The sequence below is a fragment of the Polyodon spathula genome, chromosome 4 (assembly GCF_017654505.1).
Source record: "Polyodon spathula isolate WHYD16114869_AA chromosome 4, ASM1765450v1, whole genome shotgun sequence".
NCBI lineage: Eukaryota > Metazoa > Chordata > Actinopteri > Acipenseriformes > Polyodontidae > Polyodon > Polyodon spathula.
In genome coordinates, this window is record NC_054537.1 from 53,401,967 (window position 1) to 53,417,709 (window position 15,743).

A 15,743-nucleotide genomic window follows, 5' to 3' on the forward strand; every position below is an offset into this window, starting at 1 on the left:
GGATGAATGGCACGACAATGGGCCTCAGGATCTCGTCACGGTATCTCTGTGAATTCAAATTGCCATTGAGAAAATGCAATTGTGTTCGTTGTCCGTAGCTTATGCCTGTCCATGCCATGACCCCACTGCCAACATGGGGCACTCTTTTCACAATGTTGACATCAGTAAACCGCTCGCCCACACAATGCCATACACGTTGTCTGGCATCTGCCCGGTACAGTTGAAACTGGGATTCATCTGGTCTCAGATGATCCCGCAGGTGAAGAAGCCGGATGTGGAGGTCCTGGGCTGGCGTGGTTACACGTGGTCTGTGGTTGTGAGGCTGGTTGGACGTATTGCCAAATTCTCTAAAACGACATGGAGGCGGTTTATGGTAGAGCCAAATGTACGCTCCCTCAAAACTTGAGACATCTGTGATATTGTGTTGTGTGACAAAACTGCACATTTTAGAGTGGCCTTTTATTGTCCCCAGCACAAGGTGCACCTGTGTAATGATCATGCTGTTTAATCAGCTTCTTGATATGCCACAGCTGTCAGGTGGATGGATTATCTTGGCAAAGGAGAAATGCTCACTAACAGGGATGTAAACAAATTTGTGCACAAAATTTGAGAAATAAGCTTTTTGTGCATATGGGGAAAATTTCTGGGATCTTTTATTTCAGCTCATGAAACATGGGACCAACACTTTACAAGTTGCATTTATATTTTTGTTCAGTGTATATATCTCATATAAATGATTTAAGTGCATGATACATATTTAAATACAATATAGTACACATGCATTTAGTCCCTTCAGATTTGTAGACTTGCGTATCCATTTCCAGTACTGGAAAACATCAAAATAATAATAATACTTCTCCAATCACATGAAAAAAATATTCGTTCGACATGTTTTCAGACTGTCTGTTTTCAAATGAGTAGCCATAGGATTGAATTGTCATATTTTATACATTTTATTTAAATTCTCAAATTAATAAATCAAAACCTGTTAGTAAAAAGAGACCCGACTAATGTTGGGTAATTTAAAAAAAGTTTTGCTTTTGTGGATGAGGAAAAAAAATACAAGGACTATTTTCTGTTTTGGAAGGTTATACCTCAATGTTAATAAATCTTTTAAACTATACAGATTTCTTGTTTTCTTTTTTATAATACATTTATAAATCAGTTTTATAAAATCAACAATAAGGCACTTGAGGGTGTGGGTTGTGCTGGATAGTGTAACTTCTTGGTTGGTTGCAAGCACTCAGTTATGTCATGTGCCTAATCTATTTTTTTTGCAAAACTCCAAAAATGCTAATTCAGAAGTATTCATGCCCTAACAAGGAAAATAAAAATGAATAGCTAGTTCAAGTACCATTTAGAAGTAATAAACTCTTTTAAACAATTAGGGTATTTATTAATGAGCTTTTGGCATGATTCTTTAGTGATTTTTTTTCAATGCAAAATAGTTCGTTAGTTCCAATAGTTCATTCAAATTTTGAGGACTTCTATTGTGTACAGCCTTCTTCAACTCATACCAAAGATTCTCAATCAGATTTAGATCGGGACTTGAGTAGGCATTCCAGAACCTTGATTTTATTCTTCTTTAACAATTCTGAAGTAGAATTTGATATGTGCTTTGGATCGTTGTTATGTTGGAACATCCAGTTGCGCTTTAAACCAAGTTTTGTAGCGAAGGCCTATAGAAGGATGCCACCTCCATTCTTGACAGTATGGTGTTCTTTTCTTTGTATGCCTCACCAGACTTTCTCCAAACATAATGACAATCAGCGTGACCAAATAGCTTGAGAGTGTTGTGACGGTACCACAGGTCTTGTACTACTGATAATAGAGACAGTACTTGAAATTGGGATACTCAAATGCTTGGAAATCTTCTTGTAACCTTCTCCAGCTTTATGACAATAAATTATTTTCTGCCTAAGGTCTTCAGATAGCTCTACTTTTTCCCTAATTGACTAGCAATAGTGACAGCAATCATCCCAGGGCTCTATGTTTAGATTTTTAACTACTGGCCCTTCGGGCTGATTAGCTAGTGTTTTTACTGGCCTGGATGAAATTTTATCTGACCCAATATATTTATATTTTTTCACGATGGTTTTTATTTTCAGTATGTTTCTAACTGTATATGGTAACCATAGAGAGCCCATGTCTCAAAAGACAGTGGCTAAGCAAAGCCTTTCAATATATGTTACTTCTGCCACTTAACATGTATATAGCAAGTGCTAAAAGAAGTAATCCAAAAAAAGATACTTGGAGTTGAAAAGGAGTTATTACTGCAGTTCAATGTAAAACATCTACTGTTGACTTTCTGCATATGGATGGAGTAACGGTAACATTTGCACTGACCATTAAAAGTACAACCAGGTATCCTTGTTTTTGAATTATTTACCGGTTATTGAATAAACAAAGTAGCTTGACTTAGACTCATCTGATGTCAGTACTTGATGGCTAGTTGTAATTAGTAATGTTAAACTATTGTGATGTTAGAATGTATTTTCGATTGTTTTGGCCAGGTTACAATATTTGCACTATTAAGTTTGTTTTATAAATATTGTTAGAATTAAACAGATGTAGAATATTTAGGTTGCTATATGATGTTACTTTATTCTGAATACACTACAGCAAAAATATTATTTTGGTGGTTTGCGCAATATTATGCTACTGTTGCTTTAATTAGAAGAGATACACGCTGTGACGTTGCTGCTCATTCAGTTCTGTATTTTAATTCAGTAAGGAAAAGAAAAAACTTGTGCCGGAGGAAATAGGGTATTGAACGAAGAAATCTCGTCTTGGACATTGTTTGTACACTTTGTGAACCTGGTTAAATTTTACCGGCTTACACTGTTATGCTGTCTGCTAGTGCACACGCATTTGCCTTTTACTCTTGGTAGCGTAAGGGACCAGAGTTCGGGTAATCAAATACACAAAAATGTTGCACCCTGTGTATTCAAATAGGAAACTATTCAAAATTCCCACCTCTAATCTTAATAATAAACACTATTAAAACAATATTCATAATACAAAATAATAACAATCCTTGTCACTTGTGTAGCTTCTCCCAAGTCAGCGGCAGTCTTGCTGAGCGATCCCAGCCAGTCCTGGAAAGATTCTGAACGGCATTTTTGACCTGAACACATCGGATCCCAAATCAAAAAGTTAGACAATTCGATCGCGTATCTGGGTATCCGTCGGGACATCTTACTGTGAGACTGGATATGATTGAAATGTTGAATTCACAACAAATAAAACTGCTGTTTTATCTGCAAATCTTGGAAACTGACGCCAAACAAGGCAAGAAGTTGTTGTTTTTTTTCTCTGTCATAATGAAGCCTTCACTGTAAATGTTTGTCTTCATTTTTTTTAAACTACATTCTTTATGATTTATTGATTTCAGCGCTTTCCTTTTGGCTTATTGGTTGCTTAGTTGTAGAAAACCCAATTTGTAAAATATTTGCCGCGGGAACGAGTACCAACACAGCAGTTCAGTACGCAGTCTGTCTGACTATAACATTTCCTGGACTCATGAAACTTAAGCCATGTGCACTATATATATATATATATATATATATATATATATATATATATATATATATATATATATATATATATATATATATAAAATATATAAAAATACTAGTTAAATGTAACTGGCCCAGTCAGGCCTGTGGTGCTTCATAACTACCGGCCAAACTGCGATCTCTGCCGGCCCCGGGCCATGGTTAATGTCGAAACCTGCATCATATGCCTAGCTCTTTTATACTCCCTAAGAATGTTCACCTAGAATTATGGTTCTGTGTTATCATGTTGACAGTTCTAGCACCTTGTAGACAATATTATGATAGCATCTTTATTACCATTACACAAGAGTAGGTTTTAACATTTAATGCTGATATTGGACTCTGCTCTTGCTCAGATAAGACATAGCTTCTTTTACTGTAAACTAATGTGACCCATCTGGCTTTCCTTCCATCTGATGATGTAGATATCCTTCTGCCTGGTGTTGATGGCTGAAGTGTAATGCATCACCCCCCTCCGTCCCTCACTCAGTTAAGCCCAGCTTGCTTACCTTCCTTTACATCGACATTGCTTACTTTCTACTATGCTGGAGGTCCCCACCGAGAATCTTTTCGTCTCAACCAGAGCCAGTTGCTGCTCCTCATTGCTGCTTCAGATGAGTTCTTCACGATCCATTGCAACTCTTGACCACTGAATCAGATTTGTCCCTGAGAAACTGGGTTGTGGAATGTGCTACAAATCCTTGACAACCCACCTTCACTGTGTAAACCTGAACTCTTCATCCTCGCTGTTCCACTTCAGCAGCTAGTTGAGCGTACCAAAGTTTATTTTTTTCATACGCCTCATCCACAACATCCTCCCATGGCACTGTTAATTCACAAGACAATATCAGGTCGAAGGTTAGTGGTGGCAATCCCAGGTGGGAAAATAAGCAGTTGTCCGAATTTGCCAGCATTTTCCAGTCTCTAGCAGCTTCCAGTTGTCCTAGACAGGTTTTGGTTTTAATACCTTTTCTTAGAGGTTGCACCCCTGGACAGAGGAATTATTCAAAAGTATTCATACTCTGAACTAATATTTTTGGAGTTTTGCAAAAAAGTTGCTGAAATAAATAACTGTAGACATCTATTTCTTGTAACTTTTTCCCTCATCCACAAAAGAAAAACATTTGCTACAAAAGATTTTTCCTAAAATTTGTTTGAGAAATTTCTGAAAATTAAGTATAAATTTCCTTTGGGGTATGTTAACTTTTGATTACAAGTGTATGTGTATATATCCACACACACAGTGGTTTGCAGAAGTATTTACTCCCGTGCCAATAATGTATGTACAGTTTTTCAAACAGACTTTTTTTATTCAAAGCTGTAGTGCTTAAATTGAACACTGTTATATGAGGAAGAGGCTAAATGTCAGCAAAACTTGTAAAGAAAATGTACAAAATGAAATTTACTGATTGCAAAAGTATTCCTTCCCTTAAGTCATACTTGGTAGAAGCACCTTTTGCAGCAATTACTGCTGTGTGTCTTTTTGGATAGGTCTGTACTAGCTTTGCACAGTAGGATGGTGATATTTTTGCCCATTCACGGGAAAATTGCTCCAGTTCTGATAAGTTTGTTGGGGATCGTCGATGGACTGCAACCTTCAAGTCTTGCCATAAATTTCCGATTGGATTCAAGACAGGACTTTGACTGGGCCACTCAAGAACATTAATTCTCTTCTTCTTCAACCACTCCAGTGTGGCTTTGGCTTTTTGCTTTGGGTCATTGTCTTGCTGAAATGTGAATTTTCTCCCCAGCTTGGCTGACTCAAACAGGTTTTCCTCAAGGATTAATTAGTCTGTACTTTGCACCATCCATTCTCCCCTCTATCCTGACAAGGTTCCCAGTCCCTACTGAAGACAAGCATCCCCATAACATTATGCTGCCACCACCATGCTTGACAATTGGGATTGTGCTGACTGGGTAACAGACGTAACCCTTGGAATTTGAAAAGTTAAATTTTTGTCTGACCACAAAACATTTTTCCACATGTCTGCAGTATCATCTAAATGCTTTTTCGTAAACTCCATAGTGCTTTAAGATTATGCTTTTTGAATAATGGCTTCTTTCTTGCCATCCGCCCATACAGACCAGCTTTGTGTAGGGACTGGCTTATTGTTGATGTGCAGGACGCTGTGTAAAGAGTACAGTGCACTGGACTGGATGGCCAGACATTTCATTCCCAGGGTTAGGTGGAAGTCGGCCATCTAAAAAGGGGGCAGAGCTACGGTACACCAAGTCATCGACCCAGAAGGGAAACTATGTGGCAGCCTCGGATTGGATGAGTGGTTGCTATCATTAACCAAGGGGGTGTGATTGACGGTACATAAGGGGACGTAGTGAGGTGATCTGTTCCTTTGTAAGGTTAACGCTGAACCGGAAGGAGAACATAATTGTTATCGTGAGTGTTTTTTGTTTGTTTTGTCTTGTCTAAAATGTTTGTTGTTATTAGATGGCTAACACAATCCGGAGCTATCATTACAGGCCAGCACAAAACCCGGACAACACTGCACTTGTTCACGATAAATTCACTACGAGCACTACAGCACTCACTTTGGACTTGTGACCATGTTTGTGTTACTGTGTGTGTTTAATACCGTATTTATTGTTTCGGGACTGAATCCGTGGATTTAACTGAGCAATACACATCATTGTGTATTGCCATTTCTCGTTATTCTTTATTGTTGTCATCAGACTTTGATTTTTAAATAAACCATCTGTGACAAACTGCCAAGTGGATAGAGGGCCAGAGACAGACTGCAGTTCAAAAATAATACTTTTATTAACAAATAAACACAAAATAAAAGGGATTTAAACACAAATAACAAAACACAAAGCAAAACTTACAAAATAAAGGTTTCCAGGCTGGGTGATGTCTTCACTGGACCAGAAAATACCAAAAACAAAACAGCAAACCAAAAAACCGGCAAGCACAAACATCAGCTTGCTTCCTCAGCTCCCGTCTCTCTAATGGGAAGCTGAGGCCTCTTTTTATGTCAGGTGCCTGGGTGCTGATTGATCGTTAATTACTCCAATCAACCCCCCAGCCACCTGAATACAATAAACCCAGGCAGGTAGGGGAATTTAACCCCATCCCTGCCAATCTATAAAGGGCAGAGCTGTGCTCTGCCACACCACTATTTCACCAGTACTTTGTTTGTCATTGTCTCGAACTGCATCGCCTCTACACATGCGCACTGCAAACAACTTTGCCACAAAGTGGTGAAGGGTTTATGGTGAGATGTGTTCTGTGTGAAATATTTTCTCTTTTTTTTAATGTATTGGTGAACCCCCCCCCCCCCTTTTTTTTTTTTTACCTGAAAATTACTTATTTTGTAATATGCATTATTATGCTAAACTCTTAGCCTTTCAAGATCCAGTTCTGTCTGTAATATTAAGCAAATTAGTTTATTGATTTTAAACTGGAGCATATATTTGCGAGTGTGCAATGGTTTTAAAACTCTGATTTTTGCCTCTGTTGCATTACTTGGACTGTTTTCTTTTGTAACTGCTATATTTTAAGGTCTAGAGTAAATACCACAACATTTCCTTTCATATGGTTAAGGTATCTGAAAGTATCAGGGAGTTTCACTGTTGAGAAAAAGTTAAATGCATTATTTTATCTTGTGGTATTCATTACTGTGCATCCAACCCAAAAGAGCACAGGTAAAATGGTCTGTGTGTGGTCAGTAACATCACAGTGCAGTAACACCATCTGGTGATAAATAGGATTTTGAATCATTAATTCACTGAAATGGAGAGACAGAACAGAAGGAAGAAACCTTGTACCTTTAATGGTGAACATCACTGTGGCAAATATGACCACAATATTGTGCATCTCAATTTTGTATTTTTAATTGAAATTTTCTTTTCAATGACTCAAGCCAGATAGGTGATTTGACTTGACTCCCAAATCTTGTGACTCGATTACAACACTGCTGTCCGGGTAGAGATGTGCTGTGTTGACCAAGTAAATACCACCATATTACTAAAAAAAAAAAAGTATGCGCTAGCAAATCAGATTTATTCAGAAAGTATTTCCATTACAAAATAACATAAAGCATGATATCAGTTTTTTTACCCTGCATGCTGTGTACTCGCAAAATGTGACTGCAGTAATACATGAATACAGCATTAGTGGTAATTGCTTTGCTATTTTGTTCAATTTATTTGTATTCATATTTGGGTAAAATTTATATTTGTATTATTGAAATTTAAACTTCGAGTCAGGGGCATCATTTGCTATGGGGCACGGGGGAAAGTTGCCTCCCCCAACCCCATAATCTGTATGCTCCATTATGTATTCCATTCTTTGACCCCCAGACGCTGCAGGATATAATAAAATCACATATTAGATGGTTGAAGTTTTCTTCATAAACAGAAAAAATACATTTAAAAAATATATACTTTTCAAATCTGAAGTCGCCGACAGTTCCTATGTGATGTCATTGCTTGTGCATCTTAACATGGTGTCGGCGGGTGTCATTGTCCACTGATTATATTAACAACACAGGATTATGTTGCATTCTATTATTTCTATAATATAATATTATTGATATCATGATGAGTCAAAGAAAAACTTTGTATATGTTTGCCACAGTAGGTGGAATACGGAATATATGAACAGTAAGACAATTAAAGATTCACTTGCAGAAGAAACTATTAATATTGCTTATGCCCAAGTAAAATTATTTATATATGTATGCTCTAAATAAAAGGTACAATAGATCTGAAAATTATATTTAGGCTCATGTATAGGGCTGTGCTATGCGTTTTCGCATTCAGTGGTTACATTTCTATTTCAGGGAATTAGGGTTATGATAATAACATTTTTAATAAATATGGTCCACCCCCTATACCAGCAATGGTCGCTCCGGCACGTTACTGTTTCAGCGTAGGGGAGCCATGCTCACGTAGCCAAGTCCCCTTTGTACTGTCAAACTCCTCCTTGTGATCAGTGCCGCGCCATGCTCTATCCAGTCGCCGCACACAACACAGCTGATCACAATCGAGTTGTTAGCAGACTTACAGCTTTGGCCTTGTCCCAAGATGGTCGCGATACCATCCGTCCTACCATCGAGTCAGCCTATCCCTGTGAGGGTGTACCACCCACATATTTCTGGAGGGTCGTAGCGTGGGAAAATAAAGAAACCTTTAAACACGTTTTACAACAAAAGTGCCACAGCAGTCTGTTGACATTGCTGCTCGTTTATGCTGTGCGATCAACCAATTGAATATCTGCATTGTCTCATAAGTTAGCTGGGTGGGACATAAACTGTGTCTGTTTCAGGGGCAGGTACTGACTGTAAGTTTAACCAATAGGAGAGTCATATCTGCCAAGTTTTTACGCAGCTGTCCAATCATAAGCAAGCAGAGGCCATTCACGGTATTCTGCATGAAAATTGGCGAGTGAGTAGCCAAAGAGAAAGTGAAAGATCTGACAGCTGTCCAATTATTCATGAGCAGAGGCGAGTTGTTAATATGCAGGGTGTTAATATCTTAATAATCACTGAATTTCGCCGACTGTTATTGAGAAAAATAATACATTTCAGTATTTAGAATTTAATTTTCTATCTGTTTTTTTTCACCAGACAAGTCAAACACCACAATATATTTAGTTACGAATCCACTTTCTCTGAATAATCATACAGGAGATGAGCGATCTTTGACAAATTTGTCAAATTGAAACAAAGCAAGACGCTATCTACACTTTTTTTATTATAGTTTATTCATGGTTATCTGTGTAAAAATGCTATTTAAAAATATTTGCATTGCATATTTTATGTAAATTATTTAAAGAATAAGCACAGTGAGCAAACCAACAATAACCCCACTATATATATATATATATATATATATATATATATATATATATATATATATATATATATATATATATATAAAATCTCCGAGAAGGCACTGTGTAAGATAAGTACCGATGCAACAGTCAGCAAGCCTGCAAACAGCCAAGTAAGATCAATTAATGCCCCACTGACTTAGTCATATTTAACATTTTTCCAATAAGCAAAGAAAGAAATGTTCATTTTAAAATAGTGCTGTGTCTAAAATATTCTCTTTACAACCCACAATAATGCCCACACAATCTCTGTCATGCTGTCTGAAAATAGGATTTGTTTTTACACCAATCCCTTACATATTCAGTAATTGATTGTGAGTTAAAAAGTGTGATCAATAAGGGGGCGAGAAAGTCATTTTCAATAAACTGCTACATTACTTGTACTGGCAATCTGTTGTAAAGCTTATTTAGTTGAGCAAATTAGTCAATGGTCACCACCGTTCCAGATCACTGATCATGGCAGTGTATAAATCATGCTGCAATGTAAAGTTTACTTGCAGAAATAATGTAGCTCCATAATTAAGATTAAACATTCATGGCTGTCCTGAAATGAATGGTTTGTTTTTTCTTTCTCTTGCAGGCTCATTGAAGAAAACCAGCTTTTTCCTGTTTTCTTTCAAGTCATTTTGGTAAGTGCCTTTTAAAGCTGAGCCTAGATACAGTGCCTTGCAAAAGTATTCAGACCCCTGACCAATTCTCTCATATTACTGAATTACAAATGGTACGTTGAAATTTCGTTCTGTTCAATATTTTATTTTAAAACACTTAAACTCAGAATCAATTATTGTAAGGTGACATTGGTTTTATGTTGGGAAATATTTAAGAAAAATAAAAACTGAAATATCTTGCTTGCATAAGTATTCAACCTCCACACATTAATATTTGGTAGAGCCACCTTTCGCTGCAATAACAGCTTTAAGTCTTTTGGGGTAAGTGTGTACCAGCTTTGCACACAGTGTCGGGGTGATTTTGGCCCATTCTTCTTGGCAGATTTGCTCCAGGTTGTTCAGGTTTGTTGGATGATGCTTATGGACCGCAATTTTCAAATATTGCCACAGATTCTCAATGGGATTGAGATCAGGGCTTTGACTGGGCCACTGTAGGACATTCACCTTTTTGTTCTTCAGCCACTCCAGTGTTGCTGTGGCCTTGTGCTTGGGATCATTGTCCTGCTGAAAGGTGAATTACCTCCCAAGCTTCAGTTTTTTAGTGGACTGAAGCAGATTTTCTTGCAGTATTTTCCTGTATTTTGCTCCATCCATTTTTCCCTCAATTGTAACAAGATGCCCAGTCCCTGCTGATGAGAAACATCCCCACAGCATGATGCTGCCACCACCATACTTCACTGTAGGGATGGTGTGTCTTGAGGCATGGGCAGTGTTGGGTTTGCGCCACACATAGCGCTCTGAGTTTTGGCCAAAAAGCTCTATCTTGTTCTCATCTGACCACAAAACCTTTTCCCACATCGCAGCTGGGTCACTCTCATGCTTTCTGGCAAACTCCAGGCGTGCTTTCAGATGGTACTTTTTGAGTAATGGCTTCTTTCTTGCCACCCTCCCATACAGGCCAGTGTTATGCAGAGCTCTTGATATGGTTGACTGGTGCATCATTACTCCACTCCCAGCCATTGAGCTCTGTAGCTCCTTCAAAGTGATTGTTGGCTTCTCTCACAAGTCTCCTTCTTGTTTGAGTGCTGAGTTTTGAGGGACGGCCTTTTCTTGGCAGTGCCTGGGTGGTGTGATGCAGCTTCCACTTCCTGATTATTGATCCAACTGTGCTCATTGGGATATCCAAACACTTGGATATTATTTTGTACCCTTTCCCTAATCTATGCATTTTTGTATTACTTTATCTCTGACTTCTGTAGAATGCTCTTTGGTCTTCATTTTCCTTCAGATTCACAGCCTTACCAATGAGCCTTCAACAGTGGGGGTTTTTATCCAGAAAATGTGACAGCAACTTTAATGGTTCACAGGTGGAGGCCAATGGTAAGGTAATTGTGTCCTTGTTAGGGCAATTTCTTTCATCGGTGCAAACTGGGAGGTTCCACAGCACAGGGGCTGAATACTTATTCAAGTAAGATATTTTAGTTTTTTATTTATTTTTCTTAAAAATATTTCCCAACATAAAACCAATGTCACCTTCCAATAGTTGATTCTGAGTTTCAGTGTTTAAAAATAAAATATCAAACAGAATGCAATTTCAATGTACCATTTGTAATTCAGTAATATGAGAGAATTGGTCAGGGGTCTGAATACTTTTGCAAGGCACTGTATATTTAAATGTATTATACTGCTGTGTTGCAGCACATTTCACCTATGGAATAAGTAACAGGGGCAAGTGATTTACAAACTAAGAATGCTAACTGCAAGAGGAAAACATTTTTTTGCAAATCTTCTGTATCATTTCTGATTATCTGCAGGGTGTTAAAAAAAAAAAAAAAAAAAAAAAAAAGTTATAGGCTGTGTTGTGTAGAAGACTTTCTGCTGTGGTGGACATCTTTCAAACTCTTATGCATACGCAATAAAGCAAAATTGGATTTGCCTCAGGGTTTGAGCCCAGCCCTTCTGAATCCAGTTCATATACTTTTCTCACTAAAAGCAAGTTTTCTGATGTAGTCAGTGGGGAAGGGGGGCAAAGTGCTCCTTCCTCAGCTGTGACTTTTTTATGACCTACACAGCAGTGGTTTTCAACCTTTTTTTTTTTTTTTTGAAGAGTGTACCCTTGCTGTCTGGAAGTTTCAACTCAAGTACCCCTTTACAATTTCTGCTCTACTGTGGTGCAACAATTCCAATAAATAGAATAAACAGAAGAATAACCATAAATTGTTTTTGGATGCACATCACTTTCTATTCAGCAAAGTTATTATAAATAATCCAAAATGGTTTGCCCTGTAATTGTTTATCACACTACAATTTACTTCCCATCTCAGCATAATTGTGTACCATTTAAAATATTTCAACATCAACAATATTAACCTCAAGATAAAACTATAACTAACATTTTTATTAATGCCTACATAAAAATGATCCACAGGATAATCTGTATGTACTAATATCAAATGCAGAAAACAAAGTCAAACAACGCTGTTGCTGTTACGAAACTGTGGCCGCATCTAATATTAGAGTGGTAATAATCTACTCAATTGAAATCACGCGTGCATACAGGTGGATGATCATTTTTTAAACTATAGTCAGACTGTAAATTTCAAGCTGCTAAACAAAATGAAATAGTTATGCATAGTGGTTTAAAGATTATATAGTATATAATACTGTTAAATACATCAACTGAAGATCATTATTTTCTTTTACTTTATTTACCCCTGGTTCAAAACCCCTGCTCTAGAGAATTCATCGGAAGAAAATGGTTGAAAGAATCATTCAAAATGTCACTTAGAGGAGTATTCATACTAATATATTTGCCAGGGACCAGAGAATTTGACATTAGTTTCCGTTACCCATACATACTTGATTATTTCTGGAGGATGTTCCACCAGGTAAATGTCCAAATTATGCAAATGTTTTGTGGCTGCACCAGTCACACAAGCTGAGTTCAAGACCATCACTGTGCAGTTTATGAACCAGAGTGTCAACGTCAATGACGTTATATTTTGGCTAAAAAGATACTGTAAATTTATAGAAAAGCCTGTTCCTATTTTGGACACAGAAGGGTTTTGGGCAGCTAGCAGGAATGCCAAGCTTCAGAAGATGGAGAAGATGCACATCCTGAACATCTTTGTTATCTGTTCCGACAAGGGGCACTGTTTTTACTTGGGGTTTTAATCTTGACATTGCATGTTGATTGATTAATCAGCCGATCTATAAATCTATTTATCACTGGCCAAACTGTGGGAATAAAAAAAACACTTCCAGACAGATGTTTGTGAAACCAATCTAGGTCATGTTTATTCTTGTGTCTCCCAGATAGACAGTAACTTGATTTGCGGTATGCCTTTTCCGGTTATACAAACGGGAATAGTAACTGATTCTTTCAAGTTTGAAGCTGCCAAAGTAGAGTACTGACTACACGCTTGTACTACTACCAGGACTCCCCCATAACTCTTCCACTCTTCCTGCAAGCACATAACATCACTCTCTTAAAGCTACAGCAGCGCAATTATAAATCAGTAATACTATAACACAAACTGTTTTAATGATTACATTTTGAATTTAGCTTTTAGATTATATGTAACTTACACTATTTACGGCAACTGTTTTGTAATGCCTGCTAATTTTTAAAGAGTAACGAGGTTCCAGAAAATAGTGTTATACGTCCCCACGTGTTGCTACAACTGTTTAAATGAAGTACCTGTAATTTTTGTGGGCAATAATCCTTACGCTATCAGTGCACAGAGTGGACATATTGAAAAGAGCTTTGAAACCGACTTTAAAGTTGTAAGTATAAAAACATTACCAGGATGTTAACAGTGAAAAGAAAAATTACAGGTATGTTATTTAAACAGTTGTGGCAACACGTAGGGATATGTAACGCTATATTTTATAAAAACCCTGATACTTACTCTTTCATATACATATATTTACTTACATGTTATTTGACAGTTTGAAAATATTTGTTTACATGTAAATAGAAGTTATCCAAAGTGAGTCATTTAAAATATTAACTTAAGCCCCTCGCACTGGCATGTTCTACCCAGGTCGGGACCCGGTGGATCGGCTACGTGATTTCACACTGCTTTTGATAAAGCAGAGTTGATCAGAGTGACAGATGCAAGTGCACAATGCATGTATCAGTGTCCTGGAAGCATTTTGTTACGGATACTTCCATCCAAGCTTCTCTGGATTGAGCTGTCAGCCCAAATGTTGATTAGAGCAAATGGTATTTATTTTTTTTTGTTATCCCTGCTGCAGTCTGGTTCATGGTGTGTCTTAATCAACAAAAATATGGCTAAACAGAAATGTTCCTTGCAGAAGTGAAATCTTCATGTAGACGTGGCTGTTTATTTCGTCGGCTTACGTATTTTGTCTGCCTCAACCTGGATCAAAGTGTGTTGAACCACATCCTGAGGGGAGGGAGGGATAACTAAAATTGGAGGGTTTCCTCAATGAAGTTGCTTTTTTGCAACAATCTATGATATTTTTATTCTTTTTTGTAGGAGTAGAAAAAAAAGGCATTATAACCGTATTAATTTGCCCATAAATACCCCCCAGCAGTTTTCTGCAAAACTCAGTCAAATGTCCCTACAATTTCTGGCAAATATTTCCACAATTTTCTATTTGTCCTGCCCCTAACATACAGAATTCTTAGCCAATCACAGCCCTCTTGGTAAATTGGTAGATTGTGTTGAGGGTGACTAAGATAGCGCTGAGAAATCCTAAGGATCAAGAATCCAGTGGATTTGGTCTGCAGTCGGTACGGTTCCTTGTGTTTGGTGTGAATAACAAAGTCCGCTTGGGAAACAAACCGTACCGAGTCCACCTAAAGAGGTCTCGGTCTATTTGGCAAATGCACCGAGCCTATTTTGCTTGCTAAACCTCAGTGTGAACAACTGCTGCAGCTCAGTCCTTTTGCACATAGGAAACAAACTATACACGGTAACCTGACTCGGAAGTAAACATTTTGCGTGAAACAAGTACAGCAGAAAACGTTAGGTTACTTACCATAACCCTGGTTCCCTGAAAGAGAAGACGACCTCCAGCCAGTACTTTTGGGATGTGCCTGCCTTAGGTAGGTGTTCGCTGAGCATCTTAGGTCAGAGTTGCCGATAGGCCCCTCCCAGGAGTGGCGTCCTCGGTCCCACCTCTCGAGGGAATAAGTAGTCACTCCGCAGAGCTCACTTCCTCTTTTGCATCAAACCCGTGAATGCGAGTGATGTGACCTTGCAAGGTTTGGTGGTTGTCTTCTCTTTCAGGGAACCAAGGCGGGAATTTAACCATGCTTGATGTCTGTATGGCCCCAAGGGTGTTGTTCATACACCGGAGAGTGTAGACCTGTGTATTGAAGCACTGTAGAAGCACCAAGGACATAGTGAGGTAGAATACTGTACTGGTGCACCGAAGAATTGGGGCACTGAGTGCAGGTATAATTGACATGGTGGGGCACTAAAGGACCAAGGCAACTCAACAGCGGGGCGACAGACAGTAAAAGAAAAAAAAAACACATACACACAAACACAACAGCAAAGCTGTGATGGTAAATAGAACAGTCACCTCGGCAACGCTGGTGAACTGAATTTTTAACTGCATCGAGAGACCGGGCCGAGACAATCCAGTGGAGTCAACTCAACAGGGGGTGTGGCAGAGTGTTTGATTTTTTTTTTTTTTTTTTAGCTGCAATAGCAGTGGAAAAAACACAAGACAGTGCTGTAAGGTTAGAAA

At 38.1% G+C, this 15,743-nt stretch overlaps 1 protein-coding gene across 1 annotated transcript in view; it reads left to right on the forward strand.

Moving 5' to 3' along the window:
• ulk4 (unc-51 like kinase 4) overlaps positions 1–15,743 on the forward strand; it is a 235,374-nt gene that overhangs the window by 126,025 nt on the left and 93,606 nt on the right. The window contains exon 31 of the mRNA XM_041248083.1: positions 9,989–10,037. Within this exon, the coding sequence (XP_041104017.1) occupies positions 9,989–10,037 (49 nt within the window). The remainder of the gene's footprint in view (positions 1–9,988; positions 10,038–15,743) is intronic.